This window comes from Cyanistes caeruleus, chromosome 5 (genome assembly GCF_971803275.1).
Source record: "Cyanistes caeruleus chromosome 5, bCyaCae1.hap1.1, whole genome shotgun sequence".
NCBI lineage: Eukaryota > Metazoa > Chordata > Aves > Passeriformes > Paridae > Cyanistes > Cyanistes caeruleus.
This window is the reverse complement of record NC_141705.1, coordinates 32,012,418-32,040,369: the sequence shown is the minus strand read 5'-3', so window position 1 is coordinate 32,040,369 and position 27,952 is coordinate 32,012,418. Positions and strand designations below refer to the sequence as shown.

The window sequence follows — 27,952 nt, the reverse complement described above, 5'->3', positions numbered from 1 at the left end:
TGTCAAGTCTCGTCAGCCGGAGGGGCCCTTTTGATACCACACCTCCTTATACACTGGTGGTGGTGATATACTGGCTTTAGCCAGAAAAATATACTAAAACAGTGAAATAATCACTTCAGGCTTAAGAGGTGGTAAGTTCTTTTTTAGACTTATGTTGCTGGCTATAACACCCAGCCCCCTGAGCCACTAATAAGACAAACAAATTTGTTTCTGTAGTGATAGATGGCTTCTCCAGAAAGGTTTCTCAAATAGAATGTTGTTAAGAACATAAACCTTAGATCCAGTTTTCATCCATCTCTCAGCTCTCTCTCCAGTATGAGACACAGTGACACTTCCCTGCCTTTCCAAGCAGCTTAGACACACTGATTTTTAGTGTGTTATTTAATTAAGTGACAAATTTGGTTTAGGTTTCCTTCACTATGGAATAAAGGAACATACAAAATTACTTAAGAGAGGAAACTCTACAGTGACTAGGAACAGAAGTTTGCTTAGTATCTTGAATTGACATCTGTATTCACATGGAACTTTAAATAGTGTCTGGGTGGTAGTGCTTTCTCTACCCTGGTTTGGTAACTGTCCCTGAAATCTCTCCAGCTGTACCCTGGGGATGTTTGGATTTAATAAATGCATGGAATAAGGAAACCCACTACCACACAGGTAGAGTTTCAGAAAACTTAACTGAAATCTAGCCATCTGAGATGATAGTAAGAACACAAGTGTCAGGAAAAAGGCAAAAAAAAAAATTAAAGATTTGCATCGTTGTAGTGTACTGAAAGAGCAAGTTACATACAACAGCATCCTTTTCTTACTAATATCGACCAACACCTTAAACATAAAAAGTCACTTTCCAAAAGTAAAAAGTGTAAACAACCAGCCTTGTACTGTATTTAGTATGGCTGTAGCAGCAGAGTTTTACAGGTTGTCTGTTAGAATATTACTCAGGCTTGTTATTCAGCAGCATTTTTCTTGATAAACAAACACATCACACCATTGAAATGAAGAAATATTTATTTTGGTTTCCTTCATTGGTTTTGAAAATTGTTTTGGTTTTAAAAAACATAGAAATAGCCAACACTAAGCAAACATTTGAATTTCAATGTAACAAACTACTGCTCTAACAGTTGACTTGGATTTGTGTACCTGAATTGCATACACATGAAATTATGCTACAGAGTAATGCATTACAATCACACAAATCTTAGTGCAAACCTTGTTGTGCTTGTATTTTACATAGATCCACGTTTTCAAAAAACAGCAATGAATGTTAATGCAAAACCAACTCTGTTAAGGATAGCAAAAGACTGATGCTGTAATAAGGCTTATTTCTGCTGATTTTTCAAACAAAAGATAACTAGTTATTATTTTTCAATTTATCTGGGAATTAGGCTTTTATCCCTGAACAAATGCCTATCCTGGGCCAACACACAGTTCTGTTGGCATGTATAAATAGTTCCAATTGCTGCAAAGCATCAGGCAAAAACATTCTACCTGACCTATTTTGTTATTCGGTGAAGAGTACTCAGTGGCTCATACATAAAGCACAGAAAACAGAGGTTATGTCAGAAGCTCTTCCACTTACAGAGGGCCTGGCACATTTTTATAAAAATGCATTTTAATTACAAGTTCATTACAGGGAAACAAGTGTCTGGTACAGGTGCAGTGTTTACCCTGACTGTTAGCATAGCCCAGCCTCCTGATTTGGTTTTTAGGTCTCTAGTGTTCTTGCCAGAGTTACAGGGCTGGTGCCACTCCTGAATCATGCTAATGTAGCAAAGGCTATACTTGCTGAATGAACTGCACCCACACAGTGCAGAACCACCATATGCAGACTTTGAGGAACTTCTACTCATCAGTCTTCTTTGTGTGGAGTGCTGACTTCTACCTTATAGAAGTACATCCCATAACCGGCTGCAGATGTAGAAGGGAGATACAGCTCAGATGCCTTGCCCCAGTTAATACTGGGACTAACAAAAGATGTGATACCAGCTATGCAAACTGTAAGGGTTTGGGGCTTTTGGTGGTTAGGTGGTGGGGTTTTTTGAACAGATTAAGTAATTTTTCTGAGGATGCAAGATACTTAGAGGCATTTTCAAAGCTGCCAAATCCTTTGTGGAATTGACAACTGCAAAACACACTGCAGACAGCAAACATGCTGGCAATAAAACCTTAGCTCCTTGGAGAAGGTGAGTCCCATTTTCAACCAAGGAAATATTAAATAACTTACATATAGTTACCATTTATAGTTAAGGCTCTTTTTGGAAATTGTAGGTCACCATAAAAACAGTATGCAACACGACTTGACAGTAAGGCAGTGTTCCATTTTCTTCAATGTTCCTATGGCAAGTACCCATTTTTGTACAAGTTAATGATTGCACAGTTTCCTTCCCTATTTTTGCTGTAGTCAAAATACAGATATGAAGGCCAACAGTAGACAGACATGTGCCACTTTCCTCATTCCATTTGCAGTTACATTTTGGCATTAGCATAGAGTTCATCTATCTGTGACTGGAAGTATTTTCGCAGTTCTGGTCTCTTCGCCTTCAGTGTTGGTGTCAACAGGCCGTTTTCAATAGAAAACATTTCAGTGTGCAGGACAATGTCTTTCACCTGGAAAACAAAAAAGTATTAGCTAAACTGTATTCCTTGAAATAGACAAGACTATTAAAAATATGCCCAGACATCATAACAAAGCCCATTGCTTGAGAAGTTTTCCAGACACAAATTAAAAGCAGTTTCTGAAGAATCAGATAATATTAGTGTTGAGAAGTACAAAGAATTAGGTATTTGGTTCTCACAAGCATCATACCTGTTCAAATGACTTCAAACCAGATTCTTTCCCAATTCTCACCATGTCTTCCAGAATGTATTTTTTTACATCCTGTGGATACAGAAATACATTGTACAGCTTCATGCTTGCATAAGGAGCAACTTGAAAAAGTTGATGCAGAACAGCTAACTGTTCAATTAGATATGCCTTGCCTTGTTGCCGCATAGCTCTTTATAGGAGCCTTCAAATCCCTTCTTCTTGGCCCAGTTGTGCAGAGTATCAGGATCAGGTACCACAACAGCTACTAAGAAGGCCTAAAAAAAAGGAAAAAAGCTTGACAAAAATTCTTAAGTCAACACTTTAGTTCCTACACATTTCTTTGGGGAGCATTTCTGATCCTGATGTAAAGTCAGCAGCTTTCTGCTACCTGAACACAGGAAGCACATTTAGAACTGAACTGAAAGAATTAAGACCCACATTTCTCTTTACAAAACCCCCAATGTATTCAGGTTCTTTCTTGGTGTGTGTGGGTTTTTCTGGTTTTGTTTGTTTTTTGGGATTTTCCCACGGGACACTGTTAGCAATTTATATACAGTCATTAATATGCAAATTAGTTCAGCTCCACTACCTGGTGTAAAACTAAATCCAAAAATATGCTACCTGACTGCTGGAATCCAATCAGAACTAAAATGCAAAATTATAAAAGTTTATGGGACAAATTTAAATTTCAGTCCCAAAGCTTGGGGAAAAGGAAGAAAGGAAGACTTTTCTGCAGTCTCCTTTTGCATTAACTTTTAAAATTACCTGAAAAATGCTTACCTGCAAGCTCTCTCCATGGACAAACACCTGTGCAACAGCTTCACATCTCAGATACACATTCTCTATTTTCTCAGGTGCTATGTACTCTCCCTGGGCTAGTTTAAATATGTGTTTTTTCCGGTCAATGATCTTCAATGTACCATTCTGTTGACAGAAATAACTTTCACTCAGAGGAGATACTTCAAGTACAAAACCAATCTACATACCTTAGGCATGCCACACTGGCACAGTAAAACTATGCCAGAGCCAGAGAACTGTCAAACTAATGTTAGAAGAGAACAGGTTATGTTTCCATCTAATTTAAACTGGGGAAAGCCTCAGAAATGGCACTGTCAATACTTTTTTAGGCCCAGGCACACAGATTTAGCTACAACAGTGATTATCCACAAATTCTTGTCTTTCACCTAACTAATTCTGTTTAATACCAAGTGTTTTCTAATATATTTATCAAATTTCTGCTAATAACTATAAAAGCATCATTCCAGCAATGTAAGTTAACTTACTGGTAGCCATTTCCCAATATCTCCTGTGTGAAGCCAGCCATCTTTGTCCAGAGCCTCTGCTGTTTTTTCTGGATCTTTCAGATAGCCACGAAATACATTTAGCCCTTTAATACACACCTGAAAAGAGCCATCTGTTAATATATGCTACAGTGAAGGAAAGTTAGCAATCACTACTATCAACAAATGCTTCCTCCAATAGTTTTCAACCCCCACTAAAAAAGGCAAGAGGAAGTTTGTGTTTGTACAAGAAATTCTACTCATGGTTTTTGGAGACCTAAAGTTTTCCATTGGTATGAAATATACTAAGAAGCAATTGGAAGGATCTATTCTCTTCCAGTCTAGAAGCAGTGTTCCTACCCACTAGTTGAATAATTGGAACCTATCAAAAAATTTGGTTTTATTTCTTTACGTGAAAAAGTTCTGCTAGATCCAGAAATACTCTCTCTCAGCCTGGCAACACATTCATTTAAGCTTTGGTAAACAGCAGGAGCATTGTGCTAAAAACTAGTGGAGTAAAAAAAGAAGTTGTGTACCAAGCAAGTAGCACTTTTGTTGTCCAAAAGTTAGGCTAGAAGGAATTACTAATTCAGCAATTGATTCTTGAAAAACTTTCAGTGCCTATCCAGGATGCTGGTGAACTGCAATACAATGAACGTGAGATGTCAACAGGAGGGAGATCAGAATATTAGTGAGGGTTCTGAGGACCTTATGGAGAAAGTACCAAACTTGGGACCAAACCAAAGTAATATTTTACAAAGCAAGCCATTTCTGTTCTAAAACAGACCTTGTCTGGAAGGATATGAATAAAAGAGAACTCTACATGTCCCAGTCAAGTCAAAGACTGACCAATCAAATGTTAATTTTTCACAGCTCCTAAGATCACAGGAAGGCAGTAGATGACAGCTTTTCCCAGTAGAGGCAGCCAACCATTTATCTGTATCCTCCTAGCTGGCACAAGAGCTCATCTGCATATGCTCATATATAATTCTATTCACAAATTTATTCTTCTTGACCGGCAAAAGTGAAAAGCAAGGCTGACAGAGCAGGGAATATTGCAAGGTTACTCTCAGTGAAGGGGACTAGAAATATTTAAACCAGATGAAAAGCAGAAAGTATTTATTTTAGGCAAATAGATAAAGAGCCAATTCCATGGCCATGGACTTTTTGAAGCAAGTTACACCATTCTGTTATATTTAGAATAGTTTATACTGAGGAAATTAGGCCTGAAAGACTAAGATGGCACCTGATATATTGAGGGGCTACAATTTCTATTCAAGTCTAAAGTAACTCCTAATGCAGCAAACTCACATTAAGTGCAAGCAAAACACTTTTAGGAGGGTTTTTTTTAAACTATTTAACTATTTCTTATTATAAGAATTTATACTCAGCTTCTCTAGCAGACCAAGCTTTAAGAATGTACTGAAAGTGAAGCAAAAATTGCTGATGAAGACTAAATATGGAATTATACACAAGACATTAGAATTTTGACATTGTTCTTCACTTGCAAGCAGTTTCCCACCACCAAGACTAAATAAATCCTTGAGTATTTCTGGGAGTTAAAGCAAATGATTTGTCTCTAGTCTCATAGAAATTACAACCAAAACAAATAAGATTATAAATCCTTTGTAGCTACAAATTAGTTACTTGCTTAAACTATTTTTAAGTTAAGTTTTCACTCCCTCAGCTGCCCCCACAGCCTCTTGAAAGCATATTAAAGACACCACAGTTAATCTGCTTTCGAAGCTTGGGGAAAATAAATTACTATATGAACACCTGTTTGAAGTACATACAAAGTTAAAACTGTTTATACTTTACTTTGAAAAAATACTTTAAAAGAAAGCATATAGCATCACATATAAAGCTGAGCCCTCAAAAGGCCCTTTATAAAATATACGTGTTCTATTTGTGCAGACTGCATAAAAAGTTTAGAAAAATTTGCAGGCAGGTATCACAAATCATCAGCAACTTTCATGGCACTTGATCTCAATTTCTCTTAGAAGTTTCCAAACACTTTAAATTACCTCATCTCACACATCACAAGCTAGGTGACTGGCTATAGGCATCATCTGTTCTCTGGCCCTTGGCAGTGGAGTGTGAGGGAAGCCCTGTGCCAGCATTCTGCTGAAGGGTAGCTGCAGTATGAGGTAGGTGGCCACACTTCCCAGCTATTCCACAGCTGGAAGATGTTGCCTTGATCATACAACCTTATGTATGGTCATATAACCATGTGTTAGCCTGTGGGATAACAGATTACCACATAAACTCTTTCCTCTCCCCTCCCACATATTTCCTGATTTGCATCTGTGAATCACTAACTGGTATTGCTTGCAGGCATCTGAGATTTTAGGTAGCAGGCCATGTTTAGCACTTCTATGAAACTCAGTTACTTCAGGAACAAAAAAATAAACATTTTCCAAAATTTCCAAGAGACTCATATTGACTTTCTGAAATTACTTACCTCACCCTCTCCTTTGGCAGCCAAGTAATTCATTTCTTGTACATCAACAAGCTTGATGATATTGCATGGCATCGGTGCTCCAACATGACCTATTAAATAGAGTAAAATTTCAATAGCCTGATGCTTTTTAGTCAAATTCTGAAAAAAAAAATCTTCAGTTTACACACTGAAGAAAAATGGAAAACTGATTTCAGGTAGCTCAAATTTGCCAGGACTCAGCTATCCTAAGAATGTTACAAGCTGAACCATGTACTCCGGCTTGATTTTTCTTACAATCAGTATCCTCACTCTACAGACATATTTAAGTAGCTGAAGTGCCACTATAGTTTCCATTAGCAAGATTATGTCATTTAGGGAGCTAGAGATGCTAGGGAGCATCTCTACATTTAGGGAGCTAACAGCTGAGGGAAGTGCAGACTCTAGATTCCACCACCAAAAGATGCCATTTGTATTTCCAGCACTACACAGAAGATTCATGTTTGCTAGAAACTACAAAGGTTAATACTATGACCTCCCTTCTAAAGCTACTTCAACTTACAAGAACAAATCCTATTAGAAGTTTGAATTACTGAACATACATAGCTATTTAGGGGTAGAAACATCAAGGGATCCCTTCAAAGTTTTTTTATTTCGCTTGAAGAAAATCAATATCCTTTGTGATAGGCATTACTGAAGATTAAATAATGTAATTGGGGACCTCTAAAAATTTCAATAATCTTAAAATTTAACTGACCAGTAGACAGCTGAACATCATACCTGCTGTCCAGTCACCAGGCAATGACAGGGAGCATCCAGCTGTGCATTCAGTCTGTCCATAACCTTCATAGAACTAGAAGGTGAAATCAAAATACATTCTAAGACCACTACTTTTCAAGACAAAGTTTCTTCATTAAAATGCAATTACTATTTTGTTTCTTCTAATTGTTTAAATTTCAGTGCACTAAAACTCTCAGCAGCACCTTCTAAAAAAAACTTGAAATATTAGTTTTATCACAATATGCAATTTTAAGTGCTAATATTCACCTTCAGTTCCAATATTTACTCAAAAGTTTCACTCAGTTTCACACAGCATGTGACACCTGTTTAGATCAAAACAGAAAACAGCAGAGGAAGCAAGAAAGAAATGAAGAACCATAGCACTAGCAGTGACTTCATTCACATAATTTAAAAATAGGTTTATTTGAGACAGCCAGAAATGGAATCCCTATGTCCCATCACAGCTCTGTGACTGCTATACACAAGACAGGCTTCCCTTTTCTGTGCAAAACACATTGCTACACCAGCACACTACTGAAAACTTCAAGAAATTACAGAAGCCTGATATTTTACAGTATTAGTTTTCTATCCTTGAAATTCATTTAATTTCAACACATTTGTTCTATTCTATTCTATGCCATTCTTGTTCAAATTTTACCTCCACAAGCACATACTTTGAAGAGGCTCTGAAGATAAATTCAATGTGTGCATTCACCCCAGCCTCATCTTCAAAACAGTAACACCTCAATATTACCACATTGATTATTAAATTTTCTAGAGTAGTTACAAATACTTCTGTAAGCAAGGCAAACTCCAGAAACTTAAAGTAGGTAATTTATTGCTAACTGCAGCCCAACAAAAAAAAATTTTAAAAAAAATCTTCCCTCTAAGACAGGTCAGCAGGTTGCTCCAATTAAGACTTTGGGATGAATACAGAAATTTCAGGGGACTGAAAGAAACTCAGGAAAAGAGCGTGCACTTGTACAGTCTCCAAGAGTATTAAGAAGAGTTATCCATATAATTAGACTGCTAGAAAAGCTCTAACAAAGCTGGAGCCAGGTGCTAAAATATTTATGGTTTAGGACTAAGGCCAGGCAACTCACCTGACAGCCAAGAGCTGCTCTCAGGAAGGTCAGTACACTTGCAGACACAGGTGCTGCTCCTGTAACCATCAGCTTCACTCTTCCTCCCAAACTTGCCTACAACAGACACAAGATACTGTGGACACCAAAAGCATTCCAGAAAAATTTCCAGAGTTATCTTCTATGACACCCTTAGCCACTGCTCACATAAAGTGCCACCCACACATGTTTGAGAATAGAAGTTTAGTCTGCTAGGGCAAGGTGTCTTTCTTGCAGTGTTTTTAGTCTCAGTAATGGCTGGAAGATACAGAATCTCAAACATACAGTATCTGCACATGGTGTCACTGCAATGCAGACTCTGCAAGAAAGAGCTTAAGCCATGGCCTTACAGCAATGGCTTTATTTTTAACTGCCTTGTATCAGTTTCTCATACATCCTGAATGCTATAAAAAGCAGCCACATGGGCATGTTGTACAGCCAAGGTTAAGGCCATAGCAAGTGAGCATCAGATATAATAGCAGGCATGACTTACTAGTGACCAACCGGGAGAAGACAGTGGGGGCTACAGGTAGTGCTGTCTCATACTTAGCATTCTTCCTTCAGAAGGACAATGTTTGGTTTCAAAGGGGTAAAAAGGAAGCACCAAACTGTTTCAGAGTGACTTCCTTAATAGTTAACTGATACTATGAGAACTAAAGGAATTGAGAAAAAATCAGCTTGGAAATAGAAAGACAGCTCTGATTTTTGCTCTGAGTAGCCAGATAGTCTTAATTCAGTGAAAAAGCCATACCAGATTATAACTATTCGTATGAAATTCAATAACTTCAAAGTTCAACTTCAAGGTTTTCAAGCATACCTGTATTTTACGGAAGATGACTTTATCCCAGAAACTGTTATTTCTAACTATACCACTTCTGAGTTCTGCTTCTTTCCTCTTGGAAGCAAAATCCAGCAGCCACCTCTTTAATGAAGTATCTGCCTGCCCAAAAATCTATTAATAAAGATGAACTATGGTTAGAATCCTCATAGACTACCATTCCCTTTTTCTTACATATGCATGCATAGAGACTCTTAACAGAGAAAACCAAATAAATTAAAACAACCTTTATTGATAGGCATCTTAATTTTAGTAAGAAATACTTGAGCATTTTTATTTTGACCTCAATTCAAGAGTTGAAATCAGCACTTAACTAACTCTTGATATCCATCAAACTGTGTGATGTTCTTTCAATGCATAATTTCTTCATTAAAATGTATGAATCAAAATGGATGGTTTACTTCTCTATTCTAGTATCATCAAAATTCAAATTGAGCATAATCCTCAGCATTTTCTGAAAAGAACCCATAATACATCATGTAGCACAGGGTATTGTGAGGAGTTGCAGGTCACTTCAGAAACACCAAATAGAGTTCTGTCTTGCATATACAAATTTGCACTTTAGATCAATTTTCAAAGGCTCCTTCTAGTTGTTCTCAGGAAGCCAGAGAGCAGACTCAACAGCAACCCACACATCAGTATATTCATTTGGAAAGAGGAAGACTCAGCATTATGACTGAAAGCATGCAGACAGCAGCATTATGCCCCCCTGCCATGCCAATTCCCCAGCTTGCTGGGTTCATATGCTACCTTACTGCAAGGGTGGGTGAGGTTGAAATGGTGGTAAGCATTAGGGCATCAGACTAAACAAGCAAGAGGAAATCATGAGAACAAGTCCCAAGCCTTAACTTTGCTTCTCAAACTCCAGTAGAAAATGTGTGAGCAGAATAAGGAGCTACATTTTAAACTAAAAGCTGGTCTCAGGTTTTCTTCCCCTTCAAATGGATTCCAGCTGCACTATTTGTTATTGAGCCAAACAGGACCTTGTGTTACTTGGTGTTCCTCTAGCCTCATGGTCAGAGAAATGTCCTGGCTAAGACAGCATAGACAGCTCTGCCATTTCTTTAGCAGTCATAGGATTTATTATATCCTTTAGCTCCCCTGGCTGTATCCTAGAAGGATATACATATCTACACATATATACAAAAGGCCAGTTAAAATAAGAAGTTCAAGAAAGAATCTACTTCCAAATTCCTATCTCAGATGACCCTGAGCAGGCAAGCAGCACACACAGGAGAGTGGGACTACAGACACACCTTCTCTGCAGCACTCCTAATTGGCTGGTTCACAGTTCTCCCAGCTAGGGCACACTGGCAGCCATGTAGGAAATTTGTATGTGTCCATGCTAACACAGGCAAACACCTGACCTTGCTTTGCAAATTCCACTCTATGAGTCAGATGCTAAAAGCGTGGCATGCAGATGCCAAGCCTCATTTTCGTGTTGTAGACTAGACTTAAATAACTTGCTCAGAGCAAAACACTAAGTCATTAATCAAGATAGAGAGAATCAAGTCCCCTAGTCAGTTTTTTCAACACTGGTATTTGCTGCCTCAAAGTGTTTTAATGCAACCAGTACTATTCTCAGTACATTAAGCTCTCCTTTAGAAAGCAATATACACATTTGTTAGCATGCCAATTTGATATCCCAGGGCACAGTAGTTACTCCTACGCTGGCAGCACAAACTTTTTGGAGTCTCTTAAAAGTCTGCACTCATGCCTGTAGACTTACCTTGTCAAACATTCTGTTCAACAGTCTTGGTACTACAGGAAATACAGTTGGCTGAAGTGTTTTTAGATCATCCATGAGTAGCCTGATATCCCCTTGGAAGAATCCTATCCGGGCTCCATGGCACAGAACCACACACTGTTAGAAAAAAAGTAAACACTCTGAAAATGCAGAAGGTACAATGTGTTCCAGCTCTGTATGTGTAACAGTCTTATGCAGCCTTAAATCCTCTCAACTTCTGGACTAGTTTTCCAGCAGTCTCACACTCTTAAGATGGCACTAAAAAGACTAAGTAGCAATACACATCTGGTGTACACAAACCAGACTTTCAAGCTTAGAATAAAAGCCTTGATCCAAAAAAGGGCAGTTGGTCAAATAAGGCAATACCACTGAGTCAAGAGGTAGCAAAAAACTTGAAAAGAAAGCTTTTCCCTTTGAAATATTTGGCAAACTTATTTAAAAATATTAGACTTATTTTTCCCCTGCTTAATACCTAGAAATTCTGTGTTTATAGTCAGCACATGCTATTTACTAGGCCAGTGAGGATTTCTGTCTTGTGCTACTTCACTTCCCCTCCTTGCACTCTGGTTTTCCTTCTCATTTCACAGGACTGATGCAAGCAGAGGTTCTTAAGTGATCAAGATGATATTTAGAAGATTCTATAAGAACCAGAGCTTATTTCTGCATCACTTCAGACACAAAGTTAGGCAGACTTAATCCTGTTGTGTTGTATATTTTCTGTCTAGAAGCTTCACCACCAACCTTATACCCCTCCCTTTATATTCCTATTTTTTTTTTTACTTCTTAACATTTCTCCTCTCCTTGTGTTTACAACTACCTACTTTTATTTATTCTGCTTCCTCTGTAACACCCATCCCTTCATTCCCTACTATCCATCCTCTTATTTGCTGCATGAGACATTCTAAAGTGTCACTTTCCCCATCCACCTATATTTTGCCACCATCTGCTAAAAGCGGCAAATATATCAGTCCATATGGACTGAGCAGCAACTGCCTTTACTAGGTAGGAACATGTTTGTCAAGTCAAGTTCATTGACCCTCTAACTTCCATATGATGCTAAATCCAAGGAAACATCAACTTTAAAACAGAACTGCAAAGACTGGTTCTCACAAAGCCTGTGTTCATATCTACCCCAAACAGCAAGAAATCTTTTCTCCTTTCTACCAGTAATGTCTTGGTTAATTTTCTTATGCAGGCAGCTACACCACTTATTTTGTACAAGCCTCAACCAGCACAGCAATACTGCAATCCAAACAGTCTTTTCACTGTTTATTTTAAAATCCAAATTCCTATCCTGTTTCTACTGCATAATCAAGAGCAGAGCTGTCATCTACAGAGCTTGTATGTTCTGGTGCAAGACAGGGGAATTAAAACAGACACTGAGGTACAACTGATGTCAAGGTGACCAGGAAGAAAAAGTACTGAATGCCCAGGGGCACCTGTAGCCCTCAGTTGTGTACTATTCCAAATCTCTCTAGCATATATATACACACACACATATATGAATATATACATTTTTGTGTATATATATACACACACACACACTTTCAGTAGAAAAGTAAGGATTCCTCATGGAAGTCATAGAACAATTTCTGGCTTCGTATGCCTTTTCATGCTTGCATGGATGCTCCCTCTATAAACCTTCAATCTATGTATTTGCAATCTCACCTGAGGAAAAGGTGTTAATTCAACTTCAATAAGTAATTAATACAAGAACTTCTTACATACTGTAGAGGCACAAGGGAATTGCATCCATTCAATAATGCATAGCACCCAAAATGGGCCCAGAGGTCTTCTTCAAGAGTGACAGCATTAATACAACTGCAGCCCTCTCATTCTTAAAGATTAAGCCTCAGATTTTGCTATATGGTAAAACAAGTGATCCAAGAGAACTTCTAAGTTTGTCATTGAAATGGCTTTAAAAGCCACTTCCATTTCCTGGAAGAAAATTCCACTGAAACAAAATCCCTTCCTCTTCGCTGAAATTTCTTGAAAGCAATGGTGACTCCAAATTAGTTTTGTGTAAGCAAACAAGATATCTCCTTATAAAACAAATTTTTGAAGTTTGCAGACTAAAAAATGGCATGGATTTTTAATAATGCACTAATTGTATTGGAGGGAATTTCTAGTGTACATGTGCTAATTGCCTCATGTTCTAGTAAACCAATTTCTTATTAACCCTTGCTCTAAGGTTAATGTTTATATTTTGGCATGAAAACCAGTAGTCTAGTGTTAACTATGTGCTGTTTATGGGACACTGCTTTCCTGAGCCTTATTTCAAGCTTTCACACACATTTGCAAGAGTCAAGAAAGAAGACCATGTTTCACCTGCATGCATTCTGTAAGAAAAGTAAGCTTCTCAATAATTTAGTACAACAAACAGATGCTTACCTCAACAATTCTCTCAAACATATGAGCCAGGGGCAGGAATGATATCAGAACATCATCAGTGGAAGGTGTGAATGATTTCTGGAAGTGTTAGCAAAAGTTTAATTCTCACTGAGTCTCTATTTTGCCCAAGTTAAACACAACTATAAAATCTAGCATCTGAACTCTAGAGCACAGCCCCTGCTTCAGTTTTGTTTGTAATGAAGTTTCATTGTTTTTCTTTCATTAAAAAATTACCAGCAATGACTTACTAGCATGAGTAAAGACACAGCAGAAACAATAATCTTTTTGAATTGAGTACAGTGACTAGATTATTGCAACTTGTCATACATAGAATTCTGAAGAGAAATATAATCTGATAGAAATCATAGAATTCCATTACATATATTGGGAGGGTAGGGGAGCAATAGAGATTAAAATACTACTGGTTTGAAAACATGCACTTTCATCTTAGATTAGTAAATTTGTTTATCCCATTTACCCTAAGGTTGATATCAAAAGTACCTCACATGAGCTAATTGTGAGACAGTTGTTTAATTTAAAAACAGTACTCCTTGCACTAATGAAAAACACTATAAGCCCATGGCAGAATGTAATGCACATTCACATCAGGATCATTATATCACATTGCTTACATCAGAACAGACTGGAAATCTGTTGGGCTCTTGACCCTGACAGAATAACCAGTAAACACTGACTTCTGACTAGTGGGCACAGAGTGCTGTCAAGTTACATTTTCACTTGGATCTTAGTAAAGCTTAAGACCAAAGATTTCAGTATTTGTTTTGATCATGAGATTATTTCTCCCCGAGCAAGAACACAATGTTTATCTTTTCAGTTTACCTCTGTAGTTTTCACAAAAGCTGAAGCATTGCTGACTATGTTTTGATGAGTGATCATAGCTCCTTTAGGGTTTCCTAAGGAAGAAAGACATCAGGATTCAACAGTGAAATTCAGATCCCTGAAATTAAGGTAGCAGAGGCAAAACTAATGTGATAGCATTCTTTGATATTAATACATTTCTTTGTGTATCAATTAAAATTCTGTCAAGAACAGCTGGCAACAGTTAAGTAATCAGTTTGTGATGAAGTCTTATAACTTTTTAAGGAACCCAAAGATGCAGCTACCAAATTCAGAATAATTTCTGTTCTCACATCTGTTTTAAAATATGTTGCTTGCTGCTGTATTCTTTCCTTATGCTCCATGCCAGTGGACATGAATTTCACAAATGTTAAGCAAGTAGCATCTAGACAGTCTGTTTTGATCTTACAGCAAGGTTGCTTAGACCTATGGAACAACTTTGCTGATAAAGTAAAAAAAAAATACTATGGAAGAATTGATAGTCTGAAGTCTGATACAGAGCCCTTAATATCTAAACACAAATTCATTATTTATTTCTAAGTCCAAAAACATAACACTCCCCCAATACTGCATCTCAGTATTAATATGCTGTAATGCAGTTAGGAAAAATGGTATGGCCCAAAAAGTGTACCCCTGAAAATGCAGACTTTTAAGTTTCTTTCCCTTATCTTGTTCTCCCCAGTTCCCCTTATTGGTTGTTCCCCAGTTCCCCTTTCCCCAGTCTTGAAAAAGGACTGCTTATTGATAGCTCTTGCTCTTTCCCTCCTGCATCTCACCCCGAAGGATCCCAAGAAATAAAGCTGTAACTTCATCTCAGCAAAGGGAAAGAGCTCATTTTCAGGGTCTTCTTGGCAAGCTGATCTACGTCCCCTGCCTCCCTGGCTGCTGCGGGGCGGACAGTGGTAGCAGAGGGGCAGGGGACACTAGAATTTTGTCATTAGTAAATGGGGAAAAAAATTAAAAATCCAAAGCAACTTTATCATAACACTACCCCAGCTACTATTTGCCAAAAACATGCAACAGCAGGAGGATATCTTGGGAAAAAAAAACCAAAAACCAGTAGTAGAAGGGCTTCTGAATTAATTTTGCACATACAGAATAATAAATTCTATATAATGTAATGAGGTGTACCTGTTGTTCCACTCGTGAAACAGATGACTGCTAGATCTTCTGGCTTTGGAGGCTATGAGAGTTAAAAAAGTATTAGCATGGTTAAGACAGCAAGGAAAAATATTTTCCTGGACAAAATATCAGGATACTAGTGTTATTTCTGAGCTATGGGAGATAGGGAAATTTGCTAGTGTTATCTAAAGAATGCTAACCAGCTTCACATTGTCACTTGAACCAATTTCACACTTACCATAGGTTTTTGCCTGTGTGCTCTTCCTAGTTCCTACAGAAAGGAGAAAAGGCAAAGTGTAGACATAAGAATGTAGCTTTCTTGATTTAAATTTATCAAACATAACTAAACACCATAATACTTCATAATGTAGACTCTCTCAAGGCATTTTAACTTGTTTAGCAATCCAGTGCAACAATCCCTGCCCATGGCTGCAGGGTGGATGGGTATCAGATGATCTTTAAGGTTCCTTCCAACCAAACCATTCTGTGATTCTCTAGTGATTGTAAGAGTAACAAAAGCTTTAAAGCACATTTCAAAAATACATAGAATAACTACCATGTTCTACAAATACAAAAATGATAACTTAGCTAAAACTCACAGGGCTTTTCTGCAGCTAGTAAACTGGAAGTCACTCACTAGGGAAGTTGAAGGTTATGGTAAGACAACAATCAATCCTATACCTCAAGCAGAAGATGTGCCACCAACAATTATTAAATAAATGAAAGAAAATTCATCTCAGCAAGCACCTCCAAGGAAGACTGAGTTTCATTGCTGGTTTGAACTCCTTTTACACAAGAGAAACTCTCATCCAGAGCCCTTCTTCCTCCTTAGTTACTCAGAGCTGACCACTAATGTTAGGGTTCTTTAGACAGAAGAGAAAGGATATGAAAACCAAGGATATAGCAAATAAAAGGAAATATTTGCAAGCCGATGTTGAGTATCTATAAGCTTTAAAGTTTCAAACCAAGACTTAATACTGTCAGGCCTATTTAAAATTAGAAACAATACTAGCTTAAGAGCTTATGCAAATTAAAGAGGACCTTCTGTTAAGCATATCTTTGGAAGCAACCTTTGAGGGCAGACATCAACTTCACCACTGCCTTTACATTCCAGGTAACAATAACAGCATATGCATTCCTTTGAGCCCTAGATTTCTTTAAGTATCATGTACCTCTTAGATTTACCCAAGGAGGTTGAAGACAAAGGGAATGTCTGGAAACACAGTTAACATCCCCATACCTGTAAGCTTGCCTTTTTGAAAGGGTGCATTATGCAAAGATTTACCACTATGGCAACACAGCTGTCTGATCAAAACAGCACCTCCATTTCAAGTACCACCAGAAGCTCAGTACCTCCCTATAACCTGCTTTGAGTAAAATCTGGGATTTACTGAATATACAGCTAAAATCACCAGACACTTGTTTTGATCTCTTAGAACAAAACTCCACCACCTCTTCCTGTTAAAGAGCCATTTATTCAGAGTTACTCAGCTACAAGTAACCACATGATACATATAGATACTGGGCATCAGAAGCTAAGCTGATGGCTTCCAGGGGATACACAGAGAAACGGTTCACTTAACCCATGCACAGCTGAGCAATAAGCTCAAGCCAGAAATCCAGAAAACAACCAGTCAAAGCTAGAAATAGTATTCTAGTCTAATCTAAGCTCCTAAACAGCTCATAGTTACCTTTCAGGAGACACTATAAGTCTCTATCCCCTTAAAAAAAAACAACAAGTGACAAAACCTTCCTGTTCACTGAAGGACTATTAGAATTATTTAAGCTTGCCTCTATACTTCCCCAAAAGGCTCTTGGAACACCTATTACTTAACACTTGATGTTTGCATTAATGAAGTAAGAGCTATATAGTACTACTGAACATCACTAAAGCATACAAACATCCTATGTAAAACATTTACCCTCAGTTTGGTTTTTCCATAGCTAGAAGATCCAGTGGAAAGCATCACCCTCTGTCAAAAACTGCAGTTCAACTCAAGGAAAGAAGTTCATTTTAGCCTAACAACTTACAGTTGGGCCACTTTTTCTAAGTTTAACCCAGCCCTTTGGACAGTGAACTATAAGTCACTTAACTTTAGCCTTATTTCATGTTTTTAGCTCCATTTTAACCTGGCACTTTTATGGATGCTAGTTTGCCAGTCAGTCTTCTTTTGAAAGAAGGCATGCTGACATTTTTGTATCTTTACCAGAAGGTGGCCCTATTAACATAGCTGTCTTAACTGCTATGAGAACAAGTTCAGTGAAATGAGGCATTTCACACCAGTTACTGACACCTGCACAAGATAAGCACATTTATCTGGAGATACTCAAAGTCTAGTGAGCCAAGCCTTCATCAAAACAACAGCTGAAACCTGGCTAAACCCAGTTTCACAATATTACAGTAAAGATGTACTTCATGCAATTTGATCCTGGAAGAGGGTTCTCCAAATGAGTGAAGTTATGAAATAAACTTGCATAAGAGATCTATGCAGACAAAAAAAACCTACAAGCAACACCAAGACTTGATATCAGGTGGTTAATTAAAATGATTTATACTTCCAAAATCCAGAAGCTCATTCCTCTATATCACCATAACCTTATCCTGTGAGAAGCTGACTGACAATTTCCTTCTTCCCCAGAAAACACCTTGTAGATTCAGTGTACAGGGGTAAGCACCATTTTTCACAAGACTAAAACCTACACAGGTTGTTCTTGAAATAAGAATTTCTCAAATATTAGTCACAGTATATAATTATCACATTATGCTTCACATGGGCAAGCCTTAACACTCAGATCTAGTGTTCAGTCTTTTATGTTAATAAGCTTTCATTCTGTCATCTTGGCATATCCACTTTTATACTCTGGGCATTGTGAAATACCATTAGAAAGTTTTTTCCTCCTATTATTTTTCATATTTTTGTATACACTTCAATCCAAGAGATAGTTAAGTATTTTGAAACTAACCCATGGCAAGTAAATGGGATGACAGCAGTTAAACATTCTTACCTCTATTTCTCTCATGCTGAAGACTTCCACACCACACTTTTTGCCACGTTCCACAAGATCCACACCAAAAGAATCCATAATAACAATGGTGTTGAGTATTGGAGTTTCTCCCTTTTCCACACTGGTTAGCAGAAGTTTGGCCTTGTCAGGTTTGTCACAGAAAACCAATGACAAGTCAGCTGATGAAAAAGAACTATATTATCAACATGACAAGTTCAGTTTTGACTAGATCCATCCATACATCAGTATGTCACAATGGAAGGCTTTTCTGAAGAAGGCTACAGTTCTGCCCTCACTCATCATTGTCATCACACATCCATTTGCTGAGCTACTGAAGGTGTCCTACCTTTGTTCACAATGTAGGTAATAGCTTCAGCTCCCAGTGTATCATAGAGTGGCACCACCACCATGGAGAATGCATAGCATGCCTGTTCAATGATGACCCACTGCACAAAGAGAAGCGATGAAAGTCACTATGTTTGGCTTATTGTAACAAGCCTCCAAGAAAGATTCATATTTAAAATGTAGCTTCCTTCTAACAAGGAGGCTAATAGGACACAGCTCATGTGGACAAATCTTTCTAAAAAGTAAGTGGCAGTTTGTATTGCTTTTTCACTTTGAAGACCTACTCAATTTTTATGTGGGAGGAAGGAAAAAATGCCCAAATAATAAGGAGCTATAGGAAAGAATCCAATAAAATTCAACACTATCCCTAAAAGTAATACTAAGTACTTTTGAAAAAATCATTTAACAAACTGTCTCCTTAGTTTACCTACTAACAGAAAGGCCTTGAGCAAGAATACCGTATTTTTTATTGGTTTTATGTTATTGAGGTTGGCAAAGCTTTCAATATTCCATATTACCATGAATCAGTGAAATACTCATGTCCTGACCACATGTTAAATTTATATGCACACAGTGTTCTTACCCCTATATTATGTGCATCTCATTTGATGGTCAGGCATACAACACATGCAATTAAAGTAAAAGTCCTTTGGAGAGTCAGCCCCAGAATGTTCCTTAGCATTTCTCAACACTAACCATTCCTCTTTATAGAAATCTAATATGAAGACTTCTATTAAAAAAATGCAATTACATCCCTGCAAGCTGCAGTAAGAAGGATTTACATGCTAACAAGTATAACAATAACCATAATGAATATTTCAGCCTTATGATGTGCTATATGAGTTATGCTTTACAGCCAGCCTATTTTCAGCCAAAGTACCATCAAGGTAAGACAGTAATGCAATTCTTTTTTCTGATAGTAACTCTTGGGTGTATTTTGTAACCAACTAGCTAGACCAAAATACAGAATAGCATGCAACTCCTCAAATCAGAGCCTCCAGACACAAAGAGGAGGCCAGTGAGACTAGAACGTTTCTGATTTTCCAATCAAAGACTGACAAAAATTCTCAGTACCTTTAGTCTGTCCAAATGACAGGAACAAAATAGCATGCATCTTAAAACCTACCAGAACTTAAAATTCAACAAGCTTTGCACTAACAGAGGTGTTTCCTTTCCCCTCCCCCAAGCTGTTACAATTTCCAGTGTTTTTGCAGGACTAGCCAGCTACCTCACTGCCACATGATGACAAGTTTAAACATGATTCAGCTAATTATTCAATAAAATATCTAAGAGAGATTATGTCAAAGTTGCCCAATCTCAGTTTTACAAACTGTTTATTAGGGCCAGTTTCCCAAAGTACTTGATTGATTCAGCAGCCTTAAACACAGGAAATTTTTCTGACAGCATTCATGCAATGGGTAAGTTGTACACCTCCTGTCCAAAAAGACTCCTTATAAAACTAGTACAAGGCCAGCTAACAGCTAACTAGAGTTTCATGAAGACATTACACATACTGGTAAGTCTAAGCAGGCACATTTATAATAGCCATGAAAGGGTGCACTGAATAGTTCCTACTAAACAGCGTCCTCCAGGACTTGTACCAATGGACAGCTGTGCTGCTGTTCAGCAGCCAGAAGTTTAGAAGTTATTTTATTAAGATGGGGGTCTACTACAAAAAGACTTCAGAAACTGCACACACCAATAAAAGCCTCCTGTTGCAGCCTCCAACAACTCTTGCACATCATCATTCTCAATGGTACAACCAGCATCTTTATTTTCTGGGCTACCAATACACTTTTCCATTTTCCTTCTAAAATTATGAGTAAATATAAATATTAAACCCTGACACTCAAATTCTCTCAAAGCCCAAGCAAGCAACTAGTACTAAATATAGACAGCAGTCAGACTTTCAGTTTCTTTTCTGACATGGCTCTGATCTTCTGCTAGGGGAAATCATGCTTCATTGTTGTGATTTTTCTCAATCCAAAACAAAACCTCCCCACTTCCAGAAGAGATGCCTGTTTTCCAAGAACTCAAAGAGAAAGTAATACTTTTATTTACAAATGCAAGTTTTGGTTTTGCTAGGATTTTCCCCATTAGGGGATTTCCCCAGAAGTTGTTCCCTATAATAACAAATGTGAATCATTTCACACACACACACTAAAAAAACCCTTCACATATTCTCCTGTCTGGATTAGTAACCATAACTGGAATGTCACAATACCCATCCAGTAGTTTTGTGCAGGGAAAATCCCAGATTTAAAATTGCTGGTTTAAACAAATCTTTTCAGCTCATTCCTGACCCAACTCAAAGCAATGCAACTTAAGCATTTTATCTCTGTGATCCATGAGCAAAATTCCATTTTCTCCTCCAGAAATTCACTAACCCAGCAGAGACTCTGCACACAAAGATCTACAGAGAAACAATTCAAACTGGTGCAACAAAAACATCTGTGTCCCTCTTTTACTTCTGGTTCATTACATCATATGCACAGGAAATTGAACTGTATGGTCTGTAGCTCCATGTTATTTAACAGCTTCCTAATTGAATATATCTCAGCCTTGTTTATTACAGAAATAGAACTAAAGCTGTTAGAAATAGAAAACCATCAGGAAAACCCAAGAGCTTGGGAGCTTCTTAGGGTGTAGGTTGAGAGAAAGAAGGAAGCCAAAGTCACTTGTCATACAGCTTGCATTTTAGTGACAAGAGACCAAGACACTGGTTGAGCTTCCAACCCTGTCAGAACTGTGGATGTCCTTTGATAATTGCAAACACAAATGGGAGTGCTGAATCAAGAGGGACAGCATCCTTTTGATAAAGGGTAAGAAGCAGTCCCCTGTCTTTATATAGGTTTACACTGAACTAGCTTAATGCAGCAAGTACTAGCTCAAACTACTAAGCACAAACCTAGGTTAGAGAAATTTAGTCCCACCAAACAGATCTAATAAACAAGTGTAGAGAACATATACTTACTGAATATTGCATAATGTTTTTAGAAAGGGAAATCTAGAGCCACTTCTGGGTTAAAAAGGATACGGCATTACCAACCTGAATATCCCCATAGCTGTCTCACATGATCTTTAATTGTGCCAGTTTTAGTCTTTCTACCCATTTTTATTAAATTAATTTCCAATTTTTGCCTTCAGCAGTAGTTTTCCCTTACCAGAATCTTTGTGCCCAGGGCCTCCGGCAGAAACAGAATTATCACCTTAACACATTTTTGTCCAAATATTTAATCACTGTTTCTCTGTGTTTTAAAAGTTTAAACACCTCCTTGTGATTTCCTGTCACTTTCAACTATTTAAGTTCTTCAATGTTACTTTTTAAGAGAAACCAAGTTGTGTTTACATTCACTAAGAACTACATTCACTTCCTATTAAAAAAGCCACTGCCATAACCTGGAAACAGAAGATAATTAGTTAAGTTCTCCTGAATTCCCTGATTTTTTTTCTGCTCTCCCTCCAGCCTTCTGCATTTAGCTCTGGGGGAAAAACACAGAAAAAAACCCCAACCAAAACACAACAATACAAGACATTAACCATTGTGTCAACTACCAGAGCGGTTCTTAGCTAAAAGGTGCCATGTCAATGGCTCACAGGTCTACAGTATTAGTCTTTTGGCTTTTCAAATGGGCTCTCAGTGGGGAGGGTACACTGCCAAGAGAAAAAGGAGTAGGCCATTTTAGTAATGGCCAGATCACAGATTAAAATTTTAGTTAAGTTACCTCAGGTCTGTTTTGTGAAAAGATTCCTATGTACTGAACATGAGATGGTTTGAAGCCTCGGTGGAGCAATGCAGACCCCACATACTCAGCTCTGTCTGAAACCTGGAAGGGCAAAAGGAAAAAGAGGAAGGACAAAAAAAATAAGAGCAAGCTCGTAACTGCTAACTCTCCTTAACAATTATTAATTGGTATGAATAAGAGAGAAGTTTTTTAGGCTATTCTGGATGCCCTCTGTGACTTTGATAAACTAAACACTGCAGTGTCATTACATTGCACTGATTGTAATTATTACACTTGCACTCAATATGCAGCAGAAGTAACACTTGATTCAGTCAGACTTGAAAGTGTTAAGTCTGTAACTTAGCAGTTAAGAATTAAATTTAGAAATTCAGCACACATACACAGAAAAGGCTGTTTTGCTGTATCTGTGTTAAACCCAAGAAGCGACCCTAGAATGATTAAAAATAGTATTTCTGCTTAATCACAAGCATTACATACAAACATTATCCTTTTACTTCATTCAGTGCCTATAGAATAGCATTTCTCCCTTCAAAAATCAGAACAAGGAGGCAAAACCCACTTAGTTCTATTAACAAAGCTTAGGAAAGCAATTTTCTAAATTCTTTCTATATAGCACATGACTTGAAACCATGTTAGTCACATGACCCCAAAAGCAAAGCTTTAATAAAAGAGGTAGCACCAAATAAATTCCCAGCAAAGTCACCTTGGGAAAAAGGTGAGGTCTGTTACACACAGAAGGTGTTTAATGACCTTAACAGCATGCAATAGGCAAGGTTTATGCAAATTTGAAGACCAACTGATTAAATCAGGAACAACCTAAGTGTGCACAGCTGTAAATGGAGATTTGCATATAGATATTTTCAGGGATTAAGAAGCAGCATGCTGCTAGTTAGAAGCAGATCTGCTAGCACCCTATACAACCATCATTCAGCACTATGGAGACAAGGTGTCAGGAAGCCCAAACAACACCTGCAGATAGAACTTCTCCTAGTGTAAAGTGAGCCTCTTGGAAGCAAGCACAGTCTGAGCCCCTGAACACTACTTCAGAGCTGCTGCTGTGCCCAAGTTCTAAACAATTCAGCACTGAGATGCCAAGATAACAGTTTTATTTCAGAATTTTTGCGGGTTCACAAACCAAGTGCAGGAGATGCTATTTTTTCTTTCCCTTGCACACATTTAAGGCTGCTCCTTTAAGATACTGTAATAGGAACTAGAACCTTTCTGCAATATTCTGCTACTACTTTAAAACATAAATAATTCAGATTTCTTATATCACATTACTAGACATTGTATCAATAGTCTCAGCAAGCAAAAGCAAGTCTAGCACTAAGAGAGGTTACTTACCTCTTTATAGGAGATCCATTCATACGGCTGGTTTGGTTTTCTAAAACCTAGACATGGACCATTATCTAAAAAAATGATAAAAGTTACTCAAAATTTAACCCAAACTCCTCTGTCCTGACACCACTCTTGGTGGTAAGCCCCTAGATTCTCATCAGACACCTTCAGATGACAAATGGGGTTTTTTCAGGGGTGCAGGGAAGGAAGTTGACAAAGGATAGAGGCAACAAAGTTGGTTTAGGCCAAGGAATACAGCACTGCCTTTATTCACAGAACTCTGTTTCACAAAATACCTGTTTAACTTGTCCCCAAGAAAATTCACATCCAGTGCATTGATCATATAGCTAGATAGAGATTCCCTATGCTCAGTTGCATTTTAAAAGAGTTCAAATATGTAGTTTTTTACATATTTAAGATAGTATCTCTAATTTTGGACTTACTTGATACTTGTAAACCCCTTTGGAAAATATCATAAACTGTTCTCACATCGTCATAGTAGTACAACAAGAGTTCGTCGCTGTTGAGAAGAGAGGACCTTCGAGCATGCTCACCGCCCTAAGGAAAAGCAATTAGAAAGGTTAGACACCCTTGTTGGCTATAAGTGAATGGGAATTGCTTGAAGGAATATTCTTGTTGAGAGAACTTGAGCTATGCAAGGGTCTCCAGGACATTGTTTCAAGAGTCAAACTGCTCCCTACATCACCAAAAATCTGCCAGGCAAAATCTTATTCCTCAGCTACCTATGATAACACAGAACAAATGAGACTGATAAAGACTAAGGACATTTTGTCAAAAAAAACCCTTTTCTTAATAAACATTTTACTCTATTAGTGAAGTATAGACCATAATTAATTTCATCAAGCTTTCTAAATCCAGTCTCAGAGCTGTCTAGGCAGAAAATTAATGGTTCAATACAAATCTATTTTTCTAGTTAAGATTACAGAACATAAACACACTTCAGTATGTGGTTTCAAACCCTAAATGATTTTAAGCATGATCACCAACACTCTAAACAAGTGTTCTAATAATCAAAATATTCTGTCCCACAGAGTCCTTTGATCCAATTAAAAGTTACATCTTACAAAAAAGGGTTTCCTCCTGATTTATTTAAACAGTCAAGACAATATTATGTTAAAAATGAAAATTAACATTTTTGAGCTGTTGAATATTTAGATAAGATGCAACTAGAAGACAGTACAATAATTTAATAGTTCAATTTTAACACTACCTTTTTTAAAGTGACTGATTAAATAATCTCATTTTATAGAGAGCAATCAAGTTTCACAAACTACAGTTATGCAATTACTATTAGGCCGCAGCTGTTAATTAGTCCTGTTATGATGACAGACACCTACAAGCAAGTTCTTATCAAGAACAGCCCAGCTGGTTAAACAGAGGGTCTTGAGTAAACACTGCATAAGATTTTCTCTACCAGCATAATCAATTTCTGGCTCTTTCAGAAAGTCAAACCCTTGATAATTCAGGCACAGATTTAGTTAGTCTAGCATCCATAATTAAAATTTGTTCATATGTAGTCATAGGTTCTTCTTCTGTTTTCAAAGTATTCTGGAGGACCAGACATTACCTGTTCCATGTATAAGCTACATAAATACAGGTTTATGTACAGAAGATGTCGTATTACCCACGTCTATAGAAATCAGTTAGCACATTAAAGGCACAGAGAGGAAAAAATATTTTTACACTAAAACAAGCCTAACTTGTTTTAGCAAAACATATGAGTAATGCAGTGCTTGCCACTCCTTTGACAGCAGAAACGTACACTGTGAACATGACCCAGAACAAGTTAATGAGTGGCTTACCTCTAAAAATTTATAACATGAGAAATTCAAGAGTGTACTTGCTCTCACAACAATCTACTCTACAGGAAATTAACAGATCACTAGCACATGTCTCTGCCTGGAAAGAAAAGCAAGACTGCTTGCTTTATTTCACTGGTTTCTCTGATCTTGGATAATCAAGGTCATCTTATAGATTTTCCCAATGTTGCCACTCTGGAGCTAATCTAAGAAAGATCACACAATGTAGTTTGTTACCATGGCCACAGGCAACATCAACAAGTGCAATGTATCACATGTAGCATGTCTGATGTGCTATAATTCCTACATCAGCTGAAATACAATAGCCTAAGCCATTCCTCAGCAAGAGTCAAGAAGTATTTGTTTCTCCTCATGTGGGCTACTACTGTTTTGTTTACATGCCCTATTACACAGCACCACAAAAGCAATTTTTTCAGGGCCTGAGGCACAAACCAAATTTGAAGATGAGTTATCAGACAGTACACTGCTTAGATACAAGACTGATAGCACAATCCTTCTGAAAAAAGAGACACTCTGTAACAGACTACTGTTGAGAAGTTCCCCGCAGTTCATACAGGTTTTTGGTAAGGGGAAACAAACAGCTTTCAGTTTTGCTTACTTTGTTCTTTTTCCCCTAGTGAAGTAGAATTAACTAGATTTTCAACAGTCTTAGCATAAAAGCTTTTCTGAAAAACACCCAGCTCCTTGTGTGAAGGCCGTAAGTTCCGTGTTATTGATGCAGCAATAACTCCCAGATATATTGAAGGTCAAACCAGGAGCATAATGCAAAACTAAGTCATCTACTAAGCAATAAAACTCATCTACATTTTGCGTGAAAGCAACAAGAACTACTATTTTAAGACCTAATCTAAATGGACTTTATCCAGAATGTTTGTGCAATATCAGGGAAAGTTCTGTTTGCAGCAAGCTTGTTTAAAATTCACATTACCACCAGGTATCTGAATCCCAGAACTGGAATGTTCGGCTGACTTCACACAGGTTAGTTGAATGGCATCTAATAGATCTGTCCAGTAAAATTATAAGCAATCAAAAGGGTTGTCAGTTTTAATGGGTATTCTTAAAGTAGCCAGGCAATAAAATCAGATTAATTTGAGAACAGATTCTAGTTACTTGTGTAAAGCAGCCCTTGAAGCAGCTCAGGGACTTGCAGGAAATTAACCTACTGCATATCAAGTGCTAGTCAATAAGAAAAACCTTGGCATTGGTTAAAAATAGCATTTGAAGGAAACAGATTTATTCTACAGCAGAGCATATTAGGCCTCTATCAAGGCCTATTCAGGTCACAAAGTATCTGCTTTTGTTCAAGCCATGGGTTTGCTTCTTGTTGACAAAGGCTTCTCAGGATTAGCAGTAATGTGAAAACACACTGTGTGCTCCAACATGCCTCAGAGACATGAGAAATTTTTCTTTACCTGAGAGGGAAAGTATACTAGCAAGTGGTGCTTAGGTCACCAACATACTTATTCTGAGCAGCAAGCAGTATAAACCAGAGTTTTCAAACCACCCATATAATTTAAGGCATAAAAATATATTAAGTATTAATTATAAATTAAGTAACCATACAGCACCTGAAACTGATCATTCATAGGGAGATAAGCACATATGTAATCAAGTGATTCTTGAAAGGCAAGGCATGCTGGAATTCTGGTAATGTATCAGAAGAATGTCAGAAGACTTGAAAAGTTTTCATGAGTTGAATACTTCTCTCCCTATTTGAATAACTTTTCTTAAGGGAACAAAAAAGGCAGTCAAATCCAGTCTTACTCCTAGAAAATACTGACATCCTAATATTTATTTCTATTCTGTTTTTCTGTATAGCAGAAGTTGGGACAAATAAAAGTTTTTAAAGCAAGATTTAATATATTTGATTGCCATACACCTCCACACAAAATCAACAGCCCAAGTTATTCAGCTGTTAGTCACCAGTGGAAAGAAAGAAATCTACAGGCAGACAGATCCAGATGTGGATGACACATCCCTGGAAGTGTTCAAGGTCAGGCTGATATGGGCTCTGAGCAGCCTGGTCTAGTGCAATGTGTCTTTGCCACTTGAGTAACTCTTTGCACTCATTTTCAACTATGTGTGCAATCTTTATGTTCATCCAGGGATGGTTCACCCAGGTCACTGGGTGCTGGTCTACCAAAACAAAATCTTCAAGAGATGGGAAGTGACCTGGAAAAACTGTAAATGGGATCTTTCTTCTCCCATATGAAGTTATGAAGATACGTTATGAGAACATGTAGAAACCCTATTCCAGTCAATGACCTCACTTATTCCCTTGGCATGTAACAAAGTT

General features: G+C 37.6%; 1 protein-coding gene across 14 annotated transcripts in view; it reads right to left on the bottom strand.

Moving 5' to 3' along the window:
• Positions 1-990: 990 nt before the first annotated feature.
• ACSL1 (acyl-CoA synthetase long chain family member 1) overlaps positions 991-27,952 on the bottom strand; it is a 150,750-nt gene continuing 123,788 nt past the window's right edge. For all 14 annotated transcript variants that reach the window (XM_086889075.1, XM_086889071.1, XM_086889070.1 and 11 more), the window contains 19 exons: positions 24,259-24,373; positions 23,822-23,886; positions 22,457-22,558; positions 18,733-18,832; positions 18,387-18,565; positions 15,619-15,651; positions 15,390-15,441; positions 14,241-14,314; positions 13,401-13,478; positions 10,992-11,126; positions 9,242-9,376; positions 8,407-8,502; positions 7,304-7,376; positions 6,548-6,636; positions 4,090-4,206; positions 3,587-3,730; positions 2,980-3,081; positions 2,807-2,878; positions 991-2,607 (listed from right to left, as the gene is read on the bottom strand). In XM_086889075.1, the coding sequence (XP_086745201.1) occupies positions 2,467-2,607; positions 2,807-2,878; positions 2,980-3,081; positions 3,587-3,730; positions 4,090-4,206; positions 6,548-6,636; positions 7,304-7,376; positions 8,407-8,502; positions 9,242-9,376; positions 10,992-11,126; positions 13,401-13,478; positions 14,241-14,314; positions 15,390-15,441; positions 15,619-15,651; positions 18,387-18,565; positions 18,733-18,832; positions 22,457-22,558; positions 23,822-23,886; positions 24,259-24,373 (1,902 nt within the window). In that variant the 3' untranslated portion in view covers positions 991-2,466. The remainder of the gene's footprint in view (positions 2,608-2,806; positions 2,879-2,979; positions 3,082-3,586; positions 3,731-4,089; positions 4,207-6,547; positions 6,637-7,303; positions 7,377-8,406; positions 8,503-9,241; positions 9,377-10,991; positions 11,127-13,400; positions 13,479-14,240; positions 14,315-15,389; positions 15,442-15,618; positions 15,652-18,386; positions 18,566-18,732; positions 18,833-22,456; positions 22,559-23,821; positions 23,887-24,258; positions 24,374-27,952) is intronic.